Raw genomic sequence first — 27,244 nt, forward strand, 5'->3', positions numbered from 1 at the left:
GAGACCAACCACTGCTGGGGGAGGGCGGAGCGGCCCCCCCCCCGCCCTCCTGTGGGCACCCCAGTGGGGACTCACCATCCTCCGTGGGGATGTAGATGTTGAGGTACAGACAGTCCTCGTTGGGGTCTTGGATGTACGTGGCCACAATATCCAAATTGGAGGTAAACCAGATGGGCAGCATGATCTCAGGAACAGCGTTGTGGATGTTCTGGGGGCAGACTGGTGAGAAGTGGGTAGCGTTCCTGATGCCTGACCAGGATGGTGGCGGCTCAGGGGGCATGAACCTCTTCTCCCCGATGGGGGGGGCAGCATAAGGCACCCCCAGGTACTGGTCCACAGGCCCCAGGATTTCGCTGGGCAGTGGCACGCGCACCCCCCGTAACTTCCCATAGTGCGTGTTGACAGTCGGCGAGTAGACCTGGCCCTCCATCCGCACAACTGCCGAGGCGAAGCTCAGGACCCAGAGGGTGAGACGCAGGTCCCAGCCGGCCACCAGCTCAGGCACTTGGAGAACAGGGGGCAAGAGAGGGCTCCTCCAGAGTATCAGCCACATCGTCCGGGAGGAACAGCACCAACATCCAGGCCTGAAGCTCCTGGGGCGAGGGCTCAGGGCATCCTCATCACGCCAAGCCTCTGATTTGCCCACTGGCAACAGACGGAGCAGGAGGGACAGAAGTCAGGAGCGCGCAGCCCAGCCACACCTTCTGCTGGGTGAGTTGGGAGCACGGATGCAGGTAGATGTGCCACGCTCCTCACAGCCTGCCAGCTGCCTGCTGCTGCCCGCCTACCAATGGCCCGGCTCGGAGTGGACTGCTGATACTGTGGAGAGATGGAAGGAATTAACAGCAGACTTGCTCTGGGAAGAATCAAAGAGTTGCAGAAGGAGCCAGGATCCCTGGCCGGACCCTCCCACCCATGGGTGCTCGTTGGCTCTGCCACCGCCCAGGCAGGCAGCTGTGGGAGTAGGCAAGCATGGGCCGCACGAGTGGGTGCAGACACAAACCTTGCATGGGTCCACACCTGCAGCGCCTGTCCCCAGCGCCTGGGGGCCAGCCCTGCCCCTGCCCTGCCCAGGCGAGCCCCGCAGCTGCCCTGGGCAGTAGGACGATGTCCTTGCCCCATGCTGCAGGACGCTAGCAGCAGCAGAGTATGGGTGCCAAGATAAGCAGGATAGTGACACTTGCCTGGCACTGTCCCACCTCTCAAGGAACTGTTGGGCACCACTGCTGTCCAGCATGGCCCCTCCACAAGAGCTCCCTGCATCCCTCCCCTCCTGGCTGAGCTGGAGCTGCCCGTGCTCCCGCCCCACACAGTCTGTGCTCTTCACTTCAGCTCCATCCCAGCATCGATCCCCTGCCCAGGTGCCACCACCCCACCTCACACACCTGCAAATTAGACCCACATGTCCCACCCAGACACTCATCACGCCTGCCCACACGCTCTCCAGCCAGCTTTCTCCCTTCCACGTGCCACTGGCCAAAGCGGCGAGATCCCCAGGCCCAACCGGGGTGCTGGGCAGGCAGAAGCATCTCTGAGCAGTGTCCCCCCTGTGCTGGCACCACAGACTCCCTGCCACCCCCCACCTCCTCAGCTGCCTCCCAGCCACACAAGGAAGCCCCAGGGAGGCAGCATTCTGCTCCCATGTCCCCACACCGGGCTGTCGGCAGGGAGCGGAGCAGATGTGGCAGCCCCCCGTGGGGTTCTCAGGGAAGGGAGGGATCTGCAGGCAGCAGCAGCTGCAGATGGGGACCTGCGGATGTGTGTCAGCGAACAGAGCTCCTGCGCCAGGGAGCCCTTGCTGGAGGCTGTGTGGATTTTCAGTGCTCTGCCCTTCACCTCCCTGCACCGGCTGCTGCATTCAGGGCTTATGCAAGTGGCCCCCCCGCCAGCACCACTGCTCCTGGGGAACCTGGGCGAGGGGAGCCACAGAGGCTGTGTTTGCCCGCTGTTCTCCCTCACCCTGGCTGGGCGAGAGCAGCGTCAGGCAGAGGCCAGCTCCACACCTCAGCAGGCTGCTTTGCAGCCCAGTCCCCACTAAAAGGCACTGCCTGGTGCTGGGGCAGAGGATGCTTGTCCTTTCTCAGCCACATGTCCTTACCCTGGGAGAGATGGCAGTGGTGCCCAGGCACCTCCATTTTGCCCCAGAGCATCTTCACATGCCTACTCGGTAAATCTCTCCTAAACTCAGAGGGGAGCAGAGTTGCCTTGGAATTATTGGAGCACAAAATAAAGGCTGTATGCTGATGGGAGGACGTGGCTCTGGTGGGGGCTCAGCTGGGCAGGGACTCCACGAATGGAGAACACCTCATCCAACGAGGAAAATCCGCAGAGAAAAAAAACAAACAAAAAAACCCACAAAACAAAACCACAGAGGGCGTCTCAAATCTGCACTGCACATGTGCAGGCAATTCACTGCTGGTCATTAAGGAAATGGGCCTGTGCTGTGCCTGCCCTCCTGGTACACCCAGGGAACACAGCAGGCTCAGAAATCAGGGTATGACAGGCATAATAAGAAACACTCAGCCCAGAAAATCATGTTATTGCATCCAGCCCACCTGAGAAGTGAGGCCTCATAGGGCTGGGCATGCAGGCACCTTTCCAGAGCCCACAAAGAGAGCGTAGGTAACGCCAGACAAGGAGGGTTGTACAAATGATGGGGAGAAGCAGTTGCACCGACTGCCCCATCCATGGCACAGGGATAACATGAGGGCTGAGCTATCATGATTGAGGCTGATCCTGCTCTATCCCTGACACCCATCACCTCTGCGCATCATTCCCCTCCGCTTCCTCCTGCCCCACCAGGCAGTGACAGAAACACACCTGGTGGGAGCACGACACTGCTCCATTATACCCCAGACAGCTGTCAAAACCTAAGAAACAAAAGGTGTATCGAGGGACAGAAATACAGCTGAGGTGCCCAGAGACCCCAAGCTCTGCTCTGCCCCACCACCGCTGAAGCTGCCTCTGCAGCACAGTGCCTCAGCTGCCCCACTCTGCCTCCAGGCTGGAAGAAAGCCATCATTCATCTAAAATTCCTTGCAGCAATGCTCCTCCTTCAGCAGAGAACTGACCTTTGCCTATCAGTGATATCCCAGGGGTGCAATTACGGCCCAGGATCCCCCAAAGCAGTATTCCCAAGTGGGATCTCAAAGGTGCTTCAGACCCACCGCTCTGCCTGACACTGCTGGAAGGCAAACTGCTCAGTGCAAATCTTCTGCTCAGGTTCCTTCGGGTACTACGGGTTAGGATAAAGCCAAATTATTAATGACTGTCATATCTAATTTGTATGACTGGAAGCTACAGGCAGCTTCCAGTTTTTATGATAGTGCCCACAACTCCCCGCAGAGCCACTTCAATCGACCCGTCATCATTTTCCCTCTGCAGGAACACCACAGCCCTGTCAGCAGTGGCTTACCAGCCGATTTCCCGATTCGAGAGCTTCCTCAGGGCTGCGGCCACATGCTGCCATGGGCACTGCTGCTCCACCAACTCCTCCAGCCAAGCAATTTCACAGCACCAGGCAGTGCTGCTCCACAGCCCACAGCTGCCCGGCTGGGCTGCGCACACCAGTCACTGCAAAATTAGGGCTGAATTCACCACCCACTTCGCCTCCTTGGAGCGGCCACACACCCAGCATAACCACCCTGTCCTGGCACAATGAGGAATGCCTTTTTACAAAACACAGCCAAAAATCAGCTTCTTGCTAGAGCTCCTTAGAAGTATGTTATGATGATATTCCGTTGGGGTTTTGTTTAATCCTCATCCATGGTTCTTCTAATAGCTTTTAAAAACCATGGATAGCTGAAGACAAAACCCCATAAGCTAAGATAGAATTAAAGTTCCAAGTACACATCCTTAACTAAAATGAAAGGATGCTACAGGTCTTGCAACTGTCTCCAATCACGAGTTTTATGAAGCATCAGGCATAGAAGTGAGTTATGTTAGCAGTAGCCAAATATGTCCAGATATGGAGATGCACAGTCAAGACCCAGCAGCCCTTACATTACCCTGGAGAGCCACAATGCCTTAACAGTCAAATCCAGATCACAGCATTTTAACAGTTGTAATTCCACATTTGGTTCTATCATCTCTGAAGACTTTTTCCCTCCATCTGCCCATGTCCCTGCAGCACAGAATAAAAGCACCCAAACAATCTCAGTGACATGCTCCTAAGCCTTCCTATGTTTGAATTGTTTTTCAATTACAAACCCCAAAACTGATGCAAACCCTACCTCTGGAATTCCCTGGGTTTCAAATGCCTCATTTGGGATGATTACAATACCCCTGTATCACATCTTATACCCTCATATTGCTGTTCTGTGCTCTGCGCTTTCTGCTGTAACGTCATGTTAACATAACATTTAGGATGGGAATTTAGCCTTAATTTAATATTGACAGACTGCCATGAAAACCCAAGCTCAGCCCCCTTCACCGGGGGCTGTTGCAGGCGCCTTGCATCACAGCCTGCTGCCTCAACAGCTCTTAAGCTTTCCCTTGGTCTTTCAAAGCGTGCAAAATAACCGGGAGATCTGAGAAAAGACATTTCGTTCAGGGAAGCAATTCCCCTCGCACCCCACGGGTGGTGGGAGCAAAACTTCCCCAGTTTTGCCGCCTACAGCGCTCCCATTCTTTCCTCCAGCAGCGAAGCCAAACATGTCCCCCAGCAAAGATGGCTGCTGCCTCCCTGCAGCCCTGCGCCAGGAGGAGTCGTGCCTGCCAACTGGAAGGGAAACCAGGCCGGGCTGGGCAGATACGGCCAAACTGGGGATGCTCAGACAAGCGCACAGCGAGGAGCCGGGAGGATAAAGACACCGCAGGCATCCCAGGTCGCTCTGCCAGACTGCCGGTGGGGCGAGCAGAGGAAGTGAGGCTGCTAGCTGTTAGGGATGTTATTCATCTGCTTTGGAAAACAAACGCTCTATCGGTATTTCCACGGCCGTACTGTCTGCCAGACGGCTCCCTCCTCAACAAGGAGACATTCTCCATGGAAACCTGGGCGGGCGGGATCCTCTGGAAGCCTCCCTCGCAGATGCACAGTCAGGCGTCTCAACACCAGCCAGACGAGCCAGATCCACACCTTCCCTGGCAGGCGGCCGAGAAGATGTCAGCAGGCAGCTTGCCCTCCTGTTGGACCCTTCCTGGGGGTCCAGTCTCCTGCCCCTAAACACACGGGCTGACCCAACCCAAAGCTCATCACACTGATGCCGTGGCTCTATGTCCCGTGTGGTCCAGAGCCAGGACAGAGCGGGGCCTCACACCGCCCAGCTGGCACGGATGGGTGATCTCCTCCCAACAGCAAGCAGACGTCCCACTGCACCCTCCAGCCACCCTGCCTTGTGCAGCTCTGCTCACCAGCTGACCCCACTGTATTATGGTGAGAGGTAGCTGGGGGGCCAGCCCACGCACCCCAGCACAGACATGCACCTGGCAAGCAGCAGGAGAAACCTCTGCCTCCTCTTGCCCAGGGGGAGAGACCTCCAAACCTTCTCACCAGCCTGTGCTCGGGGACCTTAGGCTGATGCCCAACTCTCAGGCAGCAGCACCTGCCAGATGTGCTCCCCACCCTCTCCACTGCACCCTTCCACCAGGCACTGAGCCTGGCTCTCACCAACCCCCAGTCCCATCCCACCTGGCCTGTGACGCTGCAGAAACCCCATAGGAAACCCTGGGGAGCACAGAAGCTGCAGCACAACTGGACTGACATGCTTGTGTCTGTGTGTCCCAGCAGCTCCTGAAGAGCATCCCTCTGCCAGCAAGTCTCAGCTCTTACCCTCTGATGCTTGTGGCCTGGGTCAATGCTTAAAGGTAATACTACAGAGCAAAGTTGGTGGTTACGTGCTACAGATTGTGCACAGTGGGTCTTTCTGACCCACCTCAGGTTACCCATCCATGCCACAGGCAGATGTTTTCCAACCCCAGAGCACCATGGGAGCAATTCCCAGGACTTCAGGCCCATGACAGAGCTGCTGCACAGTAATAGATGGTTACCAGTGGCTCACAGTTACACTGAAAGGGGGCAAGTAAGGTTTCAGAAAGGTCTGCCCTGCTGCAACTACTGCCCTGCTTTTCCATGAATGACTTAAATGACAGAACAGAGTATGTTTTGAAATCTGCCCATGACACCCAGCACTTTGGAGGTCAGGATGGGAATTTGACATGCTCCCGACAGAGTGGGGAAAGGGCTGAGAGATGATGGGCAGGGCTGTAAGTCATTGGGAGGTAAAAGACTGCACAAACAGACCACAGAAGAAAAGACAGCAGCATTTCTGCCAGAAGGGTCATAAGGGCTAAAGGGGAGCACGAACTGAACATGAGCCAGCATGTCGTTGCCACAAAAAAAGGCAAATACAGTAGGATGTATGAAAGGCCAGCTTATAAAGACACGTGAAGTAATTACACTGTTCTCCTTTCAGCTCATAAAGGCACATCAAATAATTATACTGTTCTCCAGAGAACTAGTTCATTCCCCAAAAGATTTGGACCAACTGAGAGGCCATCAGAGACCAGCAAGACCACCAAAAAGCCTTGGACAAAAGCCTGGAAGAGTGGGGCTAGTCTAGACAAGTCAGAGGACGTGGTTTTATAACATATAATGGTCACTGCAAAAAAGGTCGAACAGCCTGACCTTGAACTTTGTGCGCAGTAGGAGACACATTCATATTAAGAGAGTCAAGTGTACACCAGGAAAAGCTAAAGCGCCCCATGCATATCTACAAAGGGTGTTACAGGGCAGATGGATGGACCAAGTGACTCCTCAGCATCCTCTTCAGCTCAGCCTCCACATTTCTCATCAGTCCTGGCTAGCACCTCTGCCCCTGCCCTTATTCATTCAGCATTTGTCACCACCTGGGCAAACCACAGCCACCTTGTCCACGAAGCCCTCAGCATGTGGGACGCTCTGACAGAGCAGAACACTTAGAAGGCTTCCCAGCACTATGGAGCCCATCACATTTGTTCTCTATTCTGCAGAGGTCTCCCCCAGAGTCTGGTGCCCCCCATCTCACTCTCCTCCTAGAGGCATGTCTGCAGCACTTCTGATATCTAGGCACCACAGTCACTCCGATATGACAGAAGGGAAATCAGTCACAAAACTCACCTTAATTTGCTTGAAGTGCAAGATACATCCCTGTGACTTGCCTTTCCTAACTTCTACCCACAGGACTACCAATATTTAAAGCAAGTTGAATGTCAGAAGCTTACAAGACACTCCACTGCACATCCTCTGCCCTGGGGAAAGGATGAGAGACCGTGTGAGAAGCGTCGGTTAAGTTCCTCATTGCTGCAAAAACATATGTGGGACAGAAGCTCTTTGACAACTCCCAGGCACATGCCAAGATCCTCGAGAGCTCCCATTCAGAACAGAAGAATGTTAACCAAATTCCCTAGAAACAGACAATTTCAAGTGCCACTTCTGCTGTGGTGCCAATGGCCTCCTGCTGCAATATGGCCCGTCCCCATTTACTCCATGGCCTTTAACAAGTCCTTCATGAAGGAGCCAAGCCTGCCTTGGGAAGAACACCAGGGGCAAAGCAGACCTTTCCCTTGACCACACTCCAGCCTTTCCAGACATTTTTGGTGTTGAATGTCAGCACAGTGTTTGATGTCCAGCTCCAAAAGGAACACTACCCAGCAAGCCTGGCTCATTTCCAACCCCCGTTTAGCATCAGAGGTTCAAAAATTGCAGGAGGTTTCTCAGTGTCACTGAGCTGATGAAGGACGGCCAGTGAGCACTGCAGCAGGGACGGTGCTGGGGTCAGCACCCAATACTGCCAATGCAAGCAGAGGGTGGCCTCTGTGGAGAACCTAAGGACAACTGTGCTTGGAAGAAAGCCTAGGCTCTTTTGGAGTGGGCTACATGCTCACCTTGAGCTGGTCTAGCTTTCCACTGACCTTCCCACTCACTGCTTCCCAGGAGTCCGGTGGAAAGCTGAGGCAGGGCCACGTGCCGAGCCAGCAGCTGCTGTGTGAGCAAGAGGCTCTGCCGGGACACATCCCTGGCTGTGAGGAGGGCAGTGGCCGCAGCATCTTGGTGGGCTGCCGGGTTTCCACGTGGCTCAGGGATAGCTGCTGGAAGTAGGCCGTTTAGTGCCATGTTCTAGATAGAAATAATCTGGATTATCTCACATTATGGCTTCCCTGACCCAGCATGAAGAAACGACGGCAGCTTTTCTCTCCCTCACCTTGCTGCTCGCACAGTTTCAATTTACAAACACTTCCCTGCAGGGGCAGAGGTTAATGAGAACCACTGTCTAAACAGCAAACACAGCGCCCTGGCCTTGGCGCAGATAAACACGCACTTGCTCCCCAGCCAGAACAACTGTCAGCAAAGGAAGAGAGCCTGACCCAGCCCGCAGGATCAAAGCGCCCCGGAGGAGCCTCCAGAGCCCCCGCCGCGGGCTCACGCACAGGCTGCGCCAGCCGGCCCCGGCCGCGCTCCATCCCAGCCTGGGCAGGGCCCAGCACGGCGGGACGGGGCTTTGTGCTGTTCCCTGAAGCTCGGGGGGGTGGGGGGGTGCAGGCTGGTGGGTGCCCCCCGGCGCCGCCAGCGCGGGGTCCCCGCCCGCGCTGACCCCCGCGGCCCCGCCGCCGCCCCGGGCGGGCGGGAACTGTCCGTTCAGCACCGCGCGCCCCGCCGGCTCCGCGGGAAGGGGCGGGGGGCGTCTTCTCCCAGCTGGCCCCCGGCACAGCCCCGCAGCCCCGATGGGCTACAAGACACGGAGTGCTTGCGGGAGAAGCGCCTCGCGTCTCTCGGGGTCCGGCGGGACGATGGCCTGTCAGCTGGCGGCACGGCGCGACCCGCGGGGACCCGCCGAGCAAACTCTGCGTCACCCAGGCGAGGCCAGGGGTGACCTCACTGCTCCTACAGCTTCCCGAGGAGACGGAGAGGGAGGCGCTGAGCTCCTCGCCCCGGCATCCAGTGATAGGACGCGTGGGAGTGGTTCAAAGCTGCGCCAGGGCACTTTTACACCGGGCATTAGGAATCATTTACTAAGAGGGTGGTCAAACGCCGGAACAGGCTTCCGAGAGAGGTGGTCGATGCTCCAGGCCTGTCAGTGTTTGAGAGGCATTTGGACAACGCCCTTAATAACATGCTTTAACTTTTGGTCAGCCTTGAATTGGTCGGGCAGTTGGACTCGATGATCATTGTAGGTCCTTTCCAGCTGAAACTATTCTATTCTAGAGGAAATCGCTTCATAAATAAATGGCAAAATTACTCCAGTGCTCACTTTGTGAGGGCAGGTGACTGACAATGCAGAAGTGCATCTGCAGAACCCTGGAATCTCCAGACATCTATTCAGGAGTGAACTGACAGACAATCTGCTTTCAGCAAGCCCTTGGCACCAGCACAAAGTTCATGCCAAGACAACTCGTTCACTCTCCAACACATAACAAACAACCACCAGGCAGCTACTTTAAGGCAATATAAGCTCACTCACAAATCTGAGATCAACACTCCACAGCTAGCGACTGGAGTGCAAATCTCACCCAGTGAAGAGAGCTGTCTGCACAAGCTGCATTCCCCTCACTTCCTTCTCTAGCTTCAGCGAGCCGCGCATTGACATTATCCCAGCTGCTCATCACCATCCCCCTCACATCCGCCAGAGTAATGGCTCCTATGTCCTTTCCCAAACAGCCACCTCAGAAACTACCGTGGCTAGCAGGGGCCCCAATTTTTAAGTCAACACGGATCATTATGACTGAACCATGTCAGGGAACAATTACATAAGCACAAGGCTCTTTTCAGAGCAAAAGCTTCCGAAACTCTAAGTCTGAACACGTTCATATTTCTTACATTAGCAAAATCAGGTTTGAAATTCAATAAAGAAAGGAGACTTCAGTGACCCAAAGAGGCTGGCTTGATGCAATGACACCCCCATTTCTAAATGCCCCAGACTAAGCAGCAAGTATGAAACCCAGCTGCTGATGGAATGCCCTTCTCCAAAACTCTCTTATACCCCAGTCCCTCAAGCTCCTTTCTGAGCACCCAGCCACGCAAAGGGCATGGTCCCCCTCCAACCCAGTGGGCCATGGTCAATTTGCGCAAACTCCTGTCCTACCCGGGGCACCACCCGTGCTAATAATGGGTCAAGAAGTCTCACGCATGCTCCAAGGGAAGCTGAGAAAGCCTCAGTGGCTGCAGGCAGGCTGAATGCGTGCACAGCCAATGTTTTCCATGGACCAGCGTGGCTCGGAGGAGGCTCTATAAATGTAAGGAGGTGGGCTGGGCAGACAGGAACTGACTGCAGCTTAAAATACAAAGACTTCCTGCAAATGCAACTAGAGAGGGTGGGCAACAAAACCCAAGAGTGCTTTGAATGGGAACAGCTACGCCCAAAATAAGTTGTCAGTGTTTAATTTTTACTGACTCAAAGCAGGAAGCCAACACCACTTAATCACAGGTTGTAATCCACACTGTGGCTGTAAGAACCTCTGATTTCAGTGGCAGAGCTGATAAAGGATTGTTTCCTTTATTGACACCTGCTCCAACCACCTACTTCTGCCTGCTCACCACTCTTCATCAGCTGAGCAAAGTTTTGCAGGGCAGAATTGTAAACAAGGTCATGGAGGTGATCCAGGCTGAAGGTAATGAAGCCCAGGGCAAAGCACAAAGATGAGGAAAATTGTTGGAGACAAGCACGAACTAAATTTTCTGTGGAAGCTGAAACATGACATAATTAGTCAGTTTTCCTGTGCAGAGATAAGGTTATAAGTTATCTGGCTGTGTACAAGCACCACCTTCCTGCACCACCCTGTCTTGTACCATGAGACACCAACCCAGCCACAAAGTTCAGTAGGGTGTTTGAGCTAGCATCACCTCCACCTTGTTACAACAGTCCCTTCTTCCAGGTGAAACACCAGACAGGCTTCGCACAGACCCACGCACCCAAAGCCCAGGATGCGGGGCTGTGCCACCCCATGCCCCCTGGCTGCCCACAGCTACGAGAGCTGCGGGTCCTCTCCTGCACCAGAAAGACACCCCGGCTGAACCCCAGCCCATCATCCTGCTCAGAGAGGAGAGTGCCCCCGCACATCCCACCTGACACAAGCTGCTGAGTTGTGTGTTAGTGCCGGTGGCCCTGAACAAAGACCAGACATGATTTTCTGACCATATTGCAAGAATCCGGCCAGGGTCAGGGGAGCAGCAGTTTCTCTGGCCAGCAAGGGACACCCAGACAGACTGATCACCCTGGCACCAACACGCTGGTGCCCCTTCCAGGCCCGATGGCATCAGCAGTAACCCACCACTCTGTGACACTGCAGCTTGTGTGACGACAGAGCCACTGCCTGGTGGCAGCCACCACCGAGGACCAGGGCACTGCTCAGACCCAGCTCCGCCATGGCTAGTCTCAGTGACTGCACTCCCCTCATCACAGCATTGGTCTCTTCATCCGCAACAGAGGGCTGCTCTCTGCAAAGCACTCAGAAGTGGGGGACCCAAAAAGCTCTGGACTGGGGCAGGAGAAGGGGAGCTGTGACCACTGGTAGCAACACACATGGAGGACAGAGCGCAGGCCAGTGCTAACTGCATTTGCTAACACTGTAACACCCATCCCCTCTGCTCCCACCAGCAAGCAGGACTCACTGGAAACATCAGAAAGGGAATATCCAAACACAAACGTGGGAAAACACCATCGCTGCTGGAAGCACCACAGACTCCTCTGTCCATGACACCCATCCTCCCCATCACCCAGGTAGCAAGCTGCTGGTGGCAGAGCACACCAGGTCGCTCTTGCTTCCAGCTGTGCCTGCCCCTCACCTCTGCGGGGTGGGGGAGACAGCCCCAGAGCAGCACCTCTCAGCAGAGCTCCTGCCAGCAGCTGGGGCTGCACATCCAGAGCCAACATGACACAGTGTCAAGCAGCCACGTCCTGCAGCAGCCACTGCTCCTCCGAGGTGACGTCAGCCTCCGCAAGAGCTGGCAAGCAGGACATGCTGTGCATGCCGGCCGCGCTGCTCCCAGACACTGCCTGGCTCCAGCAGACGCCATGGCCTGTGTTCCTCACCAGCTAAAGCTTATCTACAAATTGAATTTCACACTTGCACGCTCCAGAATAAAGCACAGGTGCTGGAGAAGCCACACTCCCCTTCTACATTTGTCTCCCCCCTCGCCCCACCCCACCACTGAGCGCTGGCACTGAGGATGATGGCTGGTGGCTGTGCAGGAGCTCCTGGGCAAAGCCACTGATGCTGCTGAGCCAGCACTGGCTCACGGTAGAGCTGCCACAGCACTGGCAGTGCCCTCCTCGCTCAGGGCAGCACCAGGGCAAGGGGAGCCCCAGGGCCCATGGCACAACGGCCACTCACGCATGCTGCTGGCATGGCATGGCATCCAGAAATGCCCTTCTGCAGCTGAATAAGATAAAAGCGCATCCCAGAGTTACTGGTTTCCCCAGAAACCCTAAAGGCTTTCCCAGGAACTCTGGAAATGCACAGATTTGCTACATGCTCCAGTGAACAACTTTAAGAGTTCATATAGGTGTCACGACCAGAGAGCACTGACACCACAGGTCATACGTATAGCTGGCAGCCTGGACAGACACAGTGTCCAGTCACCTTGGAAGGACCTCAGGCAGTTAGACGGTCTAGCCCAAGCTCACAACAGCCTCAACTAAAACAAGCAGCCTTCCCAACCAGGGAAGCCTGCCCTCAGCAAGAGTCGTCAGTCACTCATGTTCCCCAACCAAAAATAAAGCTGGCGTGACCAAGCAGAAGACCATGGAAACCCCCTGGGCTGGAGGGTCAGCCTGCAGCCAGGGAAGCTCCACAAAGTCTGGCTCTTGCTCATGCAACCAAGGCTTGTGAAGGACTGGAGGCCAGGCAAGCCAGCAGCTAGGAAGGAAGCATGTTCAAATTTAATCCAAAATGTATTTTCTATTTTCCCTTGTAGCTTTCTCCTCCCATATTTTCTATCTTCAAGCACAAAAAAGCAGAAAGCCTAAAACCTCTGGCAAAAAATCCTTTAATGTGTTTTACTGTAAAGGCTGCCTAACGTTAAGAAATAGGCTGGACCGAAGCAAATCAGGCAGCCTGGGGATGCCCTGTCTCTCCACAGAGAGCAGACTAGAATGAAGCAGGACATACAGGCAAGCTGCAAGGACCAGCAATGCCAAGGAAAGGCAACCCCCAGTGCCAAGAAGGCTCCCATGCTCTCTGCTGCTTCTCAGAGGTCCCTGAGCACAGCTCTGTCTCAGCAGATGCCCACTTTGAAGCATCACTCCCAGCGCACACAGGAGGAGGTTTTTGCTACAAAGAGCAGGTAACCACTTGGCTCCTCTTAAGGTCGTGAGCATCAAAGTACAGCATCTCCCTGCCCGAGTCTGCAACCTCAGAGCCTCATCAAGACAGCCCAGTGGCAACAGAGACCAAAATGGCAATGAGACAGAAACAGAGATCATTTCTGTCTTGAGGGACAGGATCTGTCCCCTTACAGCTTCTGGCCAATGGCAGATTTCGGTTTTGTGGTTGCAAGGACACCATTATGCTGGCTGGATACTTCCCTCAGCCCTCGTGGACAGGGTCCTCCTGGAAGTGATGAGGATAGGAAACAGTGTCCTCTTCAGGAGCTTCAACGCTGCTTGGCCTCATCCTGTTGCACCCCCACCCAAAGCCCACTGGGGTCCATTAGATCCCCAGCCCATCCCTGCGTCCACCTCCTCATGTCTACTTCTCCCACAAAAAGCAAACTTCTCCCAAGCAGAGCCTCACGTCTCCCTGCTGCCCTTGCAGGCCTCTGGACTGCTTGAGGAGCTGGGGGACAGCCCTCTGGCACTCCCCACACACACTAAGATAAAGCCACTGGTAGCAGGACATAAGTCTTCTCATCTGAGCATAAAACCAGGAACAAAACTGAGACTGATGTTTCCTGATGTGCATGAGAACAGGCAGAACCAAGGGACTGGAGGAGGGGGAGATGAAGATCAGGCCCCTGGCGATCCCACAGTGCCCACCACATTCAGTGAGTACCAGGGAACTAGGACAATGCAGGGACGAGAGTCCAGCACTGCTGCAGTGTGTCGGGTGGGTGCCCTGTGCCCAGGGAATGAGGAACTGCCAGGTAACACAGGAGGGAAGGGATATTGCCATCCATTTTCAAACCAAATGAATCGGCAACTGCTCAGCAGACAAAAGTGCATCAGAAGTCTCCAGCAAAGGGCCTGTGATGCCAAGGCAAAGGATCGGTGCTTAGCACAGGTCCCACCTCTCCCACCAGCTGCACCTTCCAATCCCACGCTCTCAGCGCGGCAGCGGGACCCATCTGTCACCCTGTGCCAAGCAAAGGAACACAGAGCTGGATGGCGATAAACTCATCCTCCTTTACCAAAGCCCAGTGCTCCCTCCTGGCTCCACCCTCTCTGGTAGGCACAATGTTACAAAAATAACAGCTCAGACCAAGGGTCCACCTTGCCCTCTGCACTTTCTTGCCAGTAGTCAGAAGCACGAGCAATTTGCAGCTCAGCAACTGTGCAAGTCAGAGGTGGATCTTGGTGTATTTATTGGTTCTGGGGAAACCTCTTGTCCTTCTTGAATACATCCCATTTCTTCTGGAACCAGTGTAAGGTTTCGCTGTTCATAACACCTCCTGAGGTGAGTTCTGAGGACTGTTGCAGTTTGAAAGCACATCTGTGAGAGGCAATGCCCCTCCTGTTTGGCACCTCCTGCTAGCTTCATTTGATGTGACCTTGTACTTTCATGGAAAGAAACAGTGAAGAGTTAACCTCTATCCCTTCTTTCCTGGCCTCCTGTAGACATATCTTTTCCACCTTTTGTTGTTTCCTTCCCAAGGAAGAACCCTGCCTTATTTAGCCATTTTTTGCCCAGGAGCCATCAGACCTCTGACCATTCCTGCTGCAACTTCCAGCCATTTGACTCCACAATGATCTCAACACCCACACATCTCTCCTGAGCTCTCCCAGGCAGCTCTAGAGACAGAGACACAGAGCAACCCTTGCCCCCTTCTCCTGCATCACTGTCCCATGAGTCCTCAAGTTGCTCCGCAGTGCCTGGAGTCAAATAAGGGTGCAGGAAAGACGTGAAGACAGCCAGATTCACAGACTCATCTCCACAGCTCCTTCAGCACTGGGTGATGGCACCGGGAGATGGACACAGCCATCTCTATGGCGAGTGGCATGCAGACACTTTGGCCGTGCTGCAAATCTGGGCTTCTTCACCCACTCCTTCAGAGTAGCAGCTAATGAATGCCTGATGAAGGCAAAGCCCCTGCAGCCTCTGATCACCATGGCAAAGGGCATTCTCAGCAGTCTCCTCCCCAAGCCCATCTCAAAAGCCTTCCTGAACCAGCCTCTGCCAACCATCCTCACCCTCAGAGAGCCCCGGCAGCCCAGGCCCAGACCCAAACAAGGCTTGTGCACAGTACGAGCCTTGTAACACGCTCTCTCTGCAACCTTTCCCAAACTGTGCCACCTGCTCTGCTGGCATGGCCAGAGCATCTGGCCACCAGGCAAAGCTCCGGCTCTGCTTGCCAGGCACCTTGCAGGATACGCTCACACTGAGATGCAGTTTGAAAATAACAGATGTTACTCCACTGTTCTGCATTTTGCAGTGTCAGGAACAAGGCTTCTTTACCAACAATCCCCTGAGCGCCTTGCCAAGGCGGTCTCAGCCCAAACAGCACTCTCCAGCACAAAGTCTCGCTCACAGACAACCCCCCCCACCCATGCCATGTGCCTGCCCCGCTGACGGACAGACAATGTGGCAAAAGGAGTATATTGCAAGGGCAGAATTTCCCCACACAACTGCAAGACTAAGCAAGAGCGTAAGTTTCATCATGGACTGCAATACCACATCACTACTGAGCTCAGACAAGCCTCCAAATAAACAGCATGTGTCCTCCTAACCAGGGAAAACTTCCAGGAGCTGCACACACCAGACAGGACCCGGCAGCTGCAGCCAGAAGCCCCCACGTCTTCCCACTGCTTCCGCTTCATCCCTGCTTTGCCTCAGCCAGACTCACTCCGGGGTTTGAATGATGTGGGTTCAAACTGCCAGCTCTGGCAATTGCGGGACCTTTTATTCATTCCCCTCACACCCGTTGCAGAATCCTGCTGAGGCCAGCAGCACACAGCGCTGGTCACAGCCTGCTCCCTGCCCCCAGCTCCAGGGAGCATCACATCAGGAGACCACCAGAGCATTTAGTCCACCATGCAGCACCACGCAGCTCTGCCACAGTCCTCAAACCCAGCTCTCCTCAAGCACCCCGGTACCAGCAGCCTTCTGCTGATGTGCCCCTGCCAGCTGGCTGTGACCACCTCCCCTCCGTGCCAACCCGAGACCCATGCACGCCCCTGGCTGTGGCTGTGGCTGCAGACACAAATGCCAGACCCTGATTAAGAAGCATCTTCCAAAACGCTCTGTCACTGGCAGCCGATAACCACAGATCATCGGGGGAGGAACGTCTGTCTGGGATCCCACAGAGAGAAAATAGCTGTCCCTTTCCCGTGGCACTGAAAGCCCTAAGGACAGAGCCAAGCTGTCCCTGTCCCATCCCTCTGCACTTGGTGCACAGCCCCAGGATGGCAGATACTCAGCCCCTCCGTGCTCTGCTGTAAGATTTCACAGGTTCCTTTGTGGCTCCTTCGCAGCTCGTGCCCAGGCACATGCTCCATGTCCCCATCCCCACCGCTTCCCACCATCCTTCCACTCTCCTCTTGTTACTGGATTCCCCCAGCTGCCACCAGTGCAGCACGGACACCCCACACAGGTCTGTCTGAGGTTACAGTTGCTCCTGGACTGCCAAGAGGGCTTCCCTTCTCCCCGCCTGCTGCGCAGAAGTAGCTCCTAGCAGGAAGGGTACAGAAAGATGGCAGCAAACTGCTGGGGAGGCAGCAGAACCACTGTGGCTGCGGAGGTTTAGGAGCTGCCTGAGCTAATGCTGCCCAGGAATGGTTTAGATGGAGCTTAAAGACTCAATAACCTCGAGGTCCCTTCCATACCCACTGTCCTAAAACTCCTCCTCTTGACACAAAGACAAGGCCAACAGGGACCTGCCAGAGGCTTTTGGCCGTCACTATCTCCTTGCTTTGCTCATGGACTCAATGGGTCAAAAGGCACCTGGACTGGGTCCCTGTCTATGCTGGACCTCAGCACCCAGAGTGATCCCCACAGAGAGCCAGGAGAGACGCAGCCACCACAGCTGGAGCCTCGGCACAGCGCTCTGCCAATTCTCACGCTGCCTTCTGAATCTTTGGCAGGCCCCTGCCTGCAGGCAAGGCACTGCCAGCCGGCACAGCAGCTCCACTTGCAACTCCCAGGCTCTGTCTGCCCTCGCTGCCCTGCTCTTGAGCATCTTCACTCTAGCCCTTTGGGAGAAGAGCCTCTACATGGGGTCTGGGAAGGAGACAGACCCAGATGTAACATCCAGGGCAACATCCTTGATATGGGCTCAACCTTCCCCTCCAACACCGCTGACCTAGGTGCACACTGCGTGTTGAATAAGGGCAGTTGGAGGCTGTGCAAGGCGATAGCATGCAGATCCTGCCAAGATGAGCACTGCAACTCCATTTCCTCAGCGCATCACTGCGCAGGGCCCACATGCCCAGGTCCAAGGGCTGCTCTGCATCTCGGCTGCTTTCACTCGTGCTCTGGTGCTCCGGAGGTTGAGAGCTGCATGTTTGCAGGTGTCCAACCAAATTCCACATCCCGACTGCACATGTAACCATGGCAACTGCACATGCAAGTGGCAAAGCCTCGAGCTGGGCTAACTGCAAATGCAAATGAAGCAAACACATGCACAATGCTGAAAGTGTGACCTCTAAATGTCAGCCTTTAACCATTTTGCAGACACCAGCTCTGGTGGTGGCCACCTGCAGCATGTAGAGCAGGAGGTCTGCTCCGGCAGGGACCTCAGGGTGCCCAGCCCTGTGCCAGGCGTCGGCACAGGTGCCCTGGTGCAGAGCAGGGAGAAAAGATAGCACAGGCATTTCCTAGAGCTAAGAGTGACCCCTGCCTTGGCAACCCACGGCTCCCTCTCTGGGGACACAGCCATCCCTTACTCAGCTGGCAGATGTCCCCGATTCCACAGAGCACCCCAGTTTCCAGAGGAAGGAAGGTCCCACCAGGCTGACATGAAGCATGGCAAGCCATGGGGGCTCCTCCAGCCCCTCTGCCATCACCTGGTGCCGAGACAGCAGCAGCATCAGATGAAGCACCCTCAAAGGACAGAAGGAAAATCCCAGCGTCGTGGGGACTTCACAGAGCGACCTCCCTGAGGGAGGTCCGTGGCCTTGGGAAGAGCTGCCAGCAGAGACACCAGGAGGTGTCACCATTTGGGAAAGCGTGGACCACAGTGAGACTGACCGGCCAAAGGCCTCACATCCCTCATCCCTTCTCCTCTCCTTCGCTGCCAACAACCAGACACGGACAGACCCAAGCGCTAACAGTCACCCACCGTGCCTGTCCTGCTCCGTGGCTTTGAGCGCGACAGAGCCAAGCTCAGGCAAACGGCGCCGACTCCAGCCACAGCGAGAGGCAGTGGAGACACTGGCAAGCCCTGCGCCATGTGCCTGACCCACCGCCCCGCTCGAGGGGAGCACGGCCAATGCGACAGAGCCCTGCTTGACATCGAGCCTACCTCCACCCCGGCCCCCTGCCCAGGAGAGGGACAGAGAACGCCCTTTCGCTCCGGGAGCACGATGACTAATGGCATTCCCCACGCTGTGCCAAATAAACCGAGCCGAGGGGATCTCCTGCCTGCCCTTGACCCGGGGATGCTCGTGCCAGCCGCCCGGCACCCGGCGCATCCTCGCACCCCGGGTAACCGACCCCGCCAGCGCCGGCACCCCCAGCCCCGGGGAGGATCCCAGACCCTGGGGCAGGAGCGCCCGAGGCGGGACAGGCCCCGCTCCCCGCTCCGTGCTGGGCCCGGCGGGCTGAGCCGAGCGGAACGGGGCCAACCGGGCGGCCCCGGGCCGGGGCTGCGGGCGGGGGCCGCGCAGCTGAGGCGGGCGCACAATCCCCCTTTCAGCGCGTCGCCATGGCAACCCGCCGGCTCGCCGCGGCCGCTCATCCGGCCCCGTTAACCCCCGCCGTTACCCGCCGCCGCGCTCGGCCCCACCCGTTCATCCCCGCCGCGCCCCGCCCCGATGCCCGGCCCGGCCCCGGACGCCGTACCCCGGCCCCGGGACCGGCCGGCGGCCACCCCCCGCCCCGGGAGCCCCCATCACCGGGGCGGCGGCCGCCCCCAGCCCCGCGCCGCGGGGCCGGGTCCCCCCCGGCCGCCGTCCCCAGCAGGATCCACCGCGGGCCGGGCCGGGCCGGGCCGGGCCGGGCCGGGCGGGGCGGGGCGGGGCGCACTCACCGTGGGGGGCGGCGGCGCGGCTGGGCCATGCCGGTGGCGGCGGCGGCGGCTCCGCGCTCCGCTCGGTCCGGCCCGACCCCGCACCGGGAGCGCGCGGCGCGTGCACGGCGGGGGCGGGCGGGGGAGGGGCCGTACCGCAGCACCCCTTCGCTGCCGCCGCCGCCACCGGCACCGCCGCCCGGTAACCGGTACCGGTACCGCCTCGATCGGGCATCCCACGGCCCCGCCGGTACCGCACGCCCCGGCATCTGCACCGCCCCGAGTACAGCACCGAGGGGAGCGGGGGGAGGTCGCACCCGCCGAGCACCGCGCAGGCCGGTACCGGCACTGACCGCACCCGCACCCCCGGTATCCCCTCCCCCCCCCCCCCCCGGTCCCTGGAACCCTGCCCTGCGCACGGCACCGACACTGCCCAGCTACTGACCCCGGGGGGGGACGGGTAACGCCCGGTCAGGGACGGGGACACCTGCACAACCCGGGGCACCCCGCACCGCCCCGGCAAACGGCTCCATCTGTGAGGGTATCCCCGCACCGGCCCGGGCATCCGCTTCTACTCTGGGCATCCTGCACCGGCCCGGGCATCCCTGCACCGCTCCGGGCGTCCCTGCACCATCCCGGGCATCCCTGTATGGCCCTGGGCATCCTGCACCATCCTGGACATCCCTGCATGACTCTGGGTACCCCGCACCACCCCGAGCATCCAGAATCCTGCCCACTGCACCCTGTACCTCCCCCAGCCACTCTGCGTGGGTCCCCCACACACCCCCCCATAGCCCTGGGCTGTGCTGCCCCAGCACACCCCACAGCAGCTGGAGAACCCCACACCCTCCAGCCCCAGCACTTTTCCCCACGGCCAGGAGAGCTGCCCCTGCCTCTCCCACTGCTCTGCGGTGCCCAGCTGATACAGGGAAGATTCACCCGGTACCAGTATGGGATGCCCCGTGCCAGCCCCGGCCCCGGGGCCAGGCACAGCCCTGCCACACATCCACCCCCTGCCATGCACCAGGCAGTGGGTCAGCAGCTACAGCCCCGTAGGCCCCGGCAGCACCGTGCAGAAACCCCCAGCACCTCTATTGATCCCCTTTCCTCCTGGCATGCCCCTTCCCAGCGTGGGGATAGCTTCCTCCACCCCTACACGACCTCCTGGCACGCCTCTCCTCCAGCCTGCCTCTGCCCATGGTGGGGCTGCCTCTCTGTTTCATTCCTGCCAGATGGGATTACAGAAATCATTTGAAACAGGACATGGATTTGGGTCCTGCTGGATGTGTCTGGTCTCTGCATCTCTCTGCCATAGCAGCGCAGCACCAGCCACGATGCCTGATCAAGAAGGACGTGCAGTTACCAGCAGACACCTCCACGCTTTCGGGTCCAGGAGAGGGGAGCTGGGCTCTGCCTCCCTCCTGCTGCCAGAGCTGCAACCCAGACCCTACATGGGCTCCACAGAGCAGCCACTGCTTCCCATTTAAGATGTTTGTGTGGCAGCATATGAAGAGCAGACATTTATTTCAGCTCTCCCACATGCCACTGGCATGTGCGCTGAGTTGGTGAACATGCAGCCACAGGGAGAACCCCACACCCTGACACCGGCTGGGCTTCGCCTGCCCCAGCACCTTCCAGCTACTGCTGCAGAGCAGGTGGGAGCTTTCCTGCCCCTCCTGCCCCACTTCCTCTCCAAGGGACTGCTGGCAGTGATCAGCAGCTTGACCGAATCTGTTGCTGGCCTCTTATGTGAGCTGCATGCTGCCACCCTGTACACCCTTGATCAGACAACATGGTCCAACGCCCTTTGGGATCGATACACAACCCTGCCTCATGTCCACCACAGCTCATCAGCCCTGAGGACCGTCTTGAAGGGGCCCCTGGACTGGTGCTGGGCTGTCCTGCAGCAAGTAGGGCTCCAGGCTTGGCTCCCTGTGTCTGTCCCACTGTCCAGCAAAACCAGCCCAGATGGGGTCATGGTGCGTGGCTGCAGCGGTGCCTTGTGGCCCCCTCCTCACTATGGGCACCACACAGGGAGGGTTGGGCACTTGCAGAGCTGTTCCACTCCCAGCTTCAGGTGCTTGAGTGGGCAGCAATCGATTTTCTTGTACACCAGTGATGACAGTGTCTGCAAGCTACCTTTAACAGAGGCGTGGTCTGTGCGGATCAGTCTGTGCCACAGGCTGCTGAGTGGGGTGCATGAGGCACAACCTGCTCCTGCCCACCCATTACCACACTATGCCAGTTCTTGGACAACCTCGGGCTTCTCCCCATGTGCTGGGCACACACTGTGAGGCATCACCTGCCCATGGTCCTCATGGACCCTGCCCAGCCACCCCTTGGGGCTGGCCCCCAGCCCCGGGGAGTCCAGCATCAAACACACACCCCCCCCCCACCCGGACAGGTGGCCATAGCAGGGCAGCCACATGCGTTACCCAATGGGCAGCGTGTAATAAAATCCCCCTGGGCACCTCTGGCTCTGTTACAAGCAGCATTTAGCCATGACTCGAAGAAGGAGCAGAAGGGCTGGAAGCTGTCAGACCTGCTTAAAACCGCCGGGGCTCAGTGCTAACGTGCAGCACAGCGGCAGCAGCTGCAAGGCACACAGCCAGGCTGGGCAGAGCACAGCTCCCCAGACATGCCCTGTGCCATGAACGGGTCTTGCCCCAGTCCCCATGTCCCACTGCAGCTGCCTGAACCCCCTGGAAGCCGCTAGGCAGTCAAAGGGTCTTGGACATCGGCAGTCTTGGGTTTGTCACCACGATGGAGCTCCGGAGTCCGGCTCATCCCACACAGATCTGGCCTGCCAAGCAGCTGGCACAGCTGGGGGGAGCCTTATGCAGGAGGAAAGAGCAGGGGCATCCCCCTTGCTGGACCATGCCATAAATCAGGGACCCTGGCAGCAGGCACCTGGCCCCAGGGAGGGACAAGTCGTTCCTCTTTCCCCCAGGGAGGCAGGGTGGTCCCTGGGGCACTTTCACCAGATCTCTGGGGACCTGAAGGGCACAAAGCAGGAGTTCAGCACCCGAGTCCATGCTCTCCTGCTGCAGCACCCCAGCCCTGCCACAGCCGCCGTGCAAGCTGCACCCCACTGCCCCCCTGCCCAGAGCCGCCCATGGCCACGCTGCCTTCTGCCACACCGCTCCGGCGCAGGCTCTGCAGAGCCGCCCCGCTCCCACCTCCACCACGGCAGCGATTCAGAAGGCAGCATCAAAGATTCCGCTTGGCGCAGGCTCAGCTGTGTCCCAGGGCTAGCGGAGGAGGGGGCCGCTGGCCACGGAGAAGATGGGCTTGTTCTGCCCAGAGACAGCGCCCAGCTCCCCCAGGCTGCGGCTCCGCGGGCCCCCGGGCACTCCCTGCCCACGGCCCAAGCAGGATGGGGGGAACATCGCCCTCCCGCCCCAGCCAGGGGTGCCTCAGAACAGGGGCCAGCTGGCACCGCCACGGCCAGGAGCAGGGCTGCCACCCCTGGGGCCACCCAGCACAGGCTGGGGGCAAGCAGAGCCCTGGCACAGGCTTCCCCTGGGGCACGAGGGAGGCAAGAGCCAGCCCGGGACCACTCCCCAGCCTGATCCTCAGGGAAGGGGACAAGCAGGGATGCAGAGGGGAAGCGGCACTGCACACGCATCTGTCCTCATTAACAGAGTCCATCTCCATGGGGCCTGGCCAGCACCACCTTCCAACACACCCGCGACAACGCGGCAGGAGCCTGCCAGAGGGGCAAGGGCTGTGTGTTTTAGGGATGAGCAGGGCACAGGTAGGTGCTCCCAGGCAGGAAAGGCTGAGCAGCAGACACAGACCCAGCAACCAGGACATGGGGCACTGCCCAGGGTCACTGACACCCCTCACAGGAGTCCGAGCACAGCTGAGGGGTAAAGCCCCCGCTCTTCCTCTCCCCACCCTAAGCTTGCCCTCTGGCTCTGGCCTGCACTACCAAACTGTTTATTCGCCCTTAGATTAAGATCAAGTGCAGCTCTTCCACGAGTCCCCGCAAGCCTCACTCTATCTTAGTATCTCTATCAGAGATGGGACATACTGGTCAGGAAAAGCTACTAGAGAGACCACAAGTCAAAAGGTCCACGAACAAATTGTTGAGGAAGAACCAGAGAGAAGAAAGGTTCTGGTGAGTGGTTTCCAGGTTCAGACTGCAGGAACTGAGAGCACTAAGCCAACGCAGCCTGCTACAGAGATGAGACTCCACGGCAGCAAGCTGCATTAGCCAGGGCAAAAGTTAAGAACAGAGCATGTTATGCATCCAGAGAAAGCATCGTGGCTGTCAAGAACGAGTCAGGAGAGGAGCCTTGGTGCTTATCAGCAAAACCGTGCTGCAAGGAGAAGTGGTGCTGTGAGTGCACTCCATCTGCAGCTCCTCCTTGACTGCAGAGGTACCAGCTTAAGCATCTCAGTAACTGCTGTGCCTGGGAAGCTGGTCGTGCCAGGGCTCAGAATTACCCTGCAATCCATCCCCCTCTTTGCTTTATACCTCTTGTCCTGATGGAATCTGCCATAGACTAGTAGTAAAGATGTTAACACACAAATCCTACAAAGGCTGCAGAAACTCTTGCAAGCTGGTGAACACCAGCTTATGAAACAAACGGGGGAGAAGGGCTTTTTTTCCCCCAAACCAAATTGTTTAGCCATTCACAAAAGCTGAAAAAGCAGACATTAGTTCTAGATAAAGACCATGTGGAGAGGTGCTGCTGGGCTGTACTGGGAGGAGTGCGGAGAAGGAAAGACAGGGTCTGAATACACACTCCTTTTGCAAAGTAAGCTCTCTGTATTCATCCAAGAATGTCTGCAGTATGGGGTTCATCTGGTATAAATAAAGTACAAAATTTTACAATGTCTTAATCATTATTTTAACAAAAATACTAAAAACTGAGTAAAAACTGAAACCAAAGTGGGAAGGGAGACTATCAGCCACAAGGGATCTCCATAAACGTTTGTAGAAATCGGATAGTAAAAACACTTTCTCTGTACAATAAAACCATCCTCCTGGCATCTCCCTGTGAGACAGGCAGCAGCAGCACTGGGGGCACAGGCCCAGGGACAGAGGTTGGGGGCAGCCCCAGTTTGTTGGTCAGGCTGAAGAGGCTGTATCCAGTCCACAGTGATGTCTCCCTCCTGGATCAGGCTGAAGTGCCACACGTCAGTAGCGTCCGAAGGGGTTGTTGTTCTGCTGTGTCTGTGTATCTGTTGAGGTCAAGACAGAGTTAGACAGTCACAAGGTCTGGTTCAGAATAGATACCTCTCTCCACGCCACCAGCACAGTATGAGAAGTGTGCTGCAGGCTGTGAGAAGAAAAATTAACCTCTACAGCACGCCCTGCTCTGCTCATTTGTCTGAGCCTTCAGGCAGCAGAACAGTCAGGACCCCACATTCTCCGAGGAAGAGACAGATACGTGCCTGTTCCGATCCTAAAGCTTCTCCAGAGGAGATCCCCCCAACCCTCATGGTGGAATAGGTGCACATAACAAAGCCCTAAAAGGTGGCAGCTAGCTGGGAGGATGAGTTTATGGATTAATTATTTCTGATTTTGAAATAAATCAGCCCTGTAAGACTGCACAGCACCTGCAGCCATACAAACTGCTCAGACAGGTAGTGTCAAACACTCATCCTGAGGCACACCCAGAAACCAGACTTAGAGAAGGTTTCAGAGACAACTATACTGGCTCCCTGTCAGTACCTCAGTACAAATGTAAGGACATGCCCAAAGGACTTCCAGAGGGCACAAAAAGGGCAGAAAACATGCTAAAGTTATATGCAAGAACCTCATTAACTTCCATGCTAAAGTTATATTCAAGAACCTCATTAACTTCCAAACTCCAGGGACTGATGTTCTGTGATGTACAGTGCTCACAATATACTTGGGTATTGTCCGATTAATAAGTTTCTGTAAGTTTCTTTCCCCCCCCCCCCCCCCCCCCATCAGCATGCTTGACCCTAAGTCAGACTAAGTAAAATGAGACCAGTGTAACCTGGCTAGCCAGCTCCCCTCTACTCTGCTGGACAACAGCACACGCAGGGATACCCCAGAGCCTCCTAACTCAGCCTACCCTGGGCCCAAAGTATTCTCATCCCCCTCCTACAGGCTGTTCTTGGTTTATGTCCTGCTTTCAACTCCATCCCAGACACTACAAATAAGAACTCCAGATGGTTCCTGGTGGAACTGATGCAAACCCAATACGGGAACATGGAAGCTGCATGCTGACACATGACTGCAATGGACCCACGCATCTGTTCCATATAAAACAGCTCCGTTTGCTGTACAGACAGGATACAAAAATATGGCTATTCTGCTATATTAAGCTTCTTATATGAGGCCTTCCTATACTTGAATGTCCTGGCTGGGATCCTTGCACAGACTCGTGGTTTGTGAATCAGGCTAGTGAGAAACTTAGCACATTAAAACTTCTGGTTTGGGGAAGTTTTTTCTGTCACAAGGACTAAGAATTTTCCATCAGGGAACAAGTATAAGCACAATTTCCAAGCCCTCACTCCACACATTTTTATATCTGGCATAGTCTCACACTTAATGCACTGCAAAAAAACCCTATGCAGTCCATTGCTGGCATTTTCATAGCATGTCTACCATTTTTATGGCAGAAAAGCCAGTGAAGTGACAATAAAACAGCGGGTCATTCAGAAGAGAACAGCACAGACCCTGGGTTCTGTTTCTAGATCCTGCAGCAGATTACAGGAATACAGTGTCAGAGTCAGACTGAACACCATCTATGCCATTACCCTGTCTGTGACGGCAGTCACAGAAGCCCACAGAACACCACAAATACAGCAAGTGTGCAGCAACACTTCCCAGAGTACCCTCCCCACCTCCGAGAAGTCTTGTCCTGATCACAATATGAACGCAGTATCTCTGGGTCATTCACTGAGGGAGTGTCCCAGGGTCACAGCCTCCCCATGTCCCTCAGAGGTCATCTGCAGCAGAGGAAATACCTCTGAATGCTTTAAAGCTGCAGACTGGATCCTTTTGGGAAAAGCTGTGTGGCAGCCCCTACAAAGGCTCAGCTCCCTTGTTCCTCTGCAGGCAGCAGAAGGAAGATCTGGACAGTTGCTCACAAGCTGGCAAGCACTGCCTGCCCTGCTGCTGTGGCCCCTTGGGCCAGGAGCTCTAAGTCCTGATGCCACCTCCCTGCCAGCATCGTTTATGGCCTCAAACAGTCTGGCTCGGCCTTGCTTCTCTACACCAGGGTGCCTGCAACAGAGAACGGCGGGGAGGAGACTAGGGACAGGATGAAGAACACTAAGGCTTACTGGAAAGCTGTTGTTGAAGCTGTCGAACCAGAGCAGCTGTTTGCTGTTGCTGCTGTGTCTGCTGAAGGCCCTGGCGCTGGAACTGCAAAGAGAGAAATGTAGTTATAGCCACACCACCTGGCTGGCAGCCTCGGCATTCACACAAGCCCTGGGAAGCGCAGGAGAGGGAGAAGAGGGGGGGATGCAGGTGGAGCACTGTTGGATTTGTGCTGGTCTATCACGTCCCTCTGCCTCCGAGGGAACACTCACAATGGGCTGCTGGGGGGGAAGAGCCTGCATGCCCAGCCCTGGGGGCTGGCCCTGCGCCTGTGGCTGAGGCACTGTGGAGACCTGGGGTTGCTGCTGTGGCTGTTGCTGCTGTTGTTGCTGTTGTTGTTGCTGTTGCTGCTGCTGCTGCTGTTGCTGCTGCTGCTGCTGTTGCTGTGAAGACAAAAAGAGAAGGGATCATCAGGGAAATGTCTGGACAATGCACACAGCAATGGGGCACAGGAAGGGCTGAAGGAGGAAGCATGTTCCATGCACTAACACACCTCTCTTCCACCATTTTCCTTACAGGTACCTAAACTACCCAAATTTCACCAGAATCCTGCCCTGGGCTGAGAAAAGGCAAGAAACATAGGGACAGTTACAAGTTCTTCTGCAAGATCAGGTATCGACAGATATGGAAGAAAAAGAACT

General features: G+C 56.5%; 2 protein-coding genes across 4 annotated transcripts in view; both read right to left on the minus strand.

The window, feature by feature from the left end:
* NLGN3 (neuroligin 3) overlaps positions 1 to 19,416 on the minus strand; it is a 41,872-nt gene extending 22,456 nt beyond the window's left edge. For all 3 annotated transcript variants that reach the window (XM_074915136.1, XM_074915135.1, XM_074915134.1), the window contains exons 1-2: positions 19,316 to 19,416; positions 76 to 819 (exon numbers count right to left, since the gene is read on the minus strand). In XM_074915136.1, coding sequence (XP_074771237.1) covers positions 76 to 553 — 478 coding nt within the window. In that variant the 5' untranslated portion in view covers positions 554 to 819; positions 19,316 to 19,416. The remainder of the gene's footprint in view (positions 1 to 75; positions 820 to 19,315) is intronic.
* Positions 19,417 to 24,070: 4,654 nt separating this feature from the next.
* The window catches only part of MED12 (mediator complex subunit 12), a 37,349-nt gene continuing 34,175 nt past the window's right edge, over positions 24,071 to 27,244 (minus strand). The window contains exons 42-44 of the mRNA XM_074915474.1: positions 26,859 to 26,986; positions 26,567 to 26,652; positions 24,071 to 24,487 (exon numbers count right to left, since the gene is read on the minus strand). Coding sequence (XP_074771575.1) covers positions 24,444 to 24,487; positions 26,567 to 26,652; positions 26,859 to 26,986 — 258 coding nt within the window. The 3' untranslated portion in view covers positions 24,071 to 24,443. The remainder of the gene's footprint in view (positions 24,488 to 26,566; positions 26,653 to 26,858; positions 26,987 to 27,244) is intronic.

The sequence above is a fragment of the Athene noctua genome, chromosome 11 (assembly GCF_965140245.1).
Source record: "Athene noctua chromosome 11, bAthNoc1.hap1.1, whole genome shotgun sequence".
Lineage (NCBI taxonomy): Eukaryota > Metazoa > Chordata > Aves > Strigiformes > Strigidae > Athene > Athene noctua.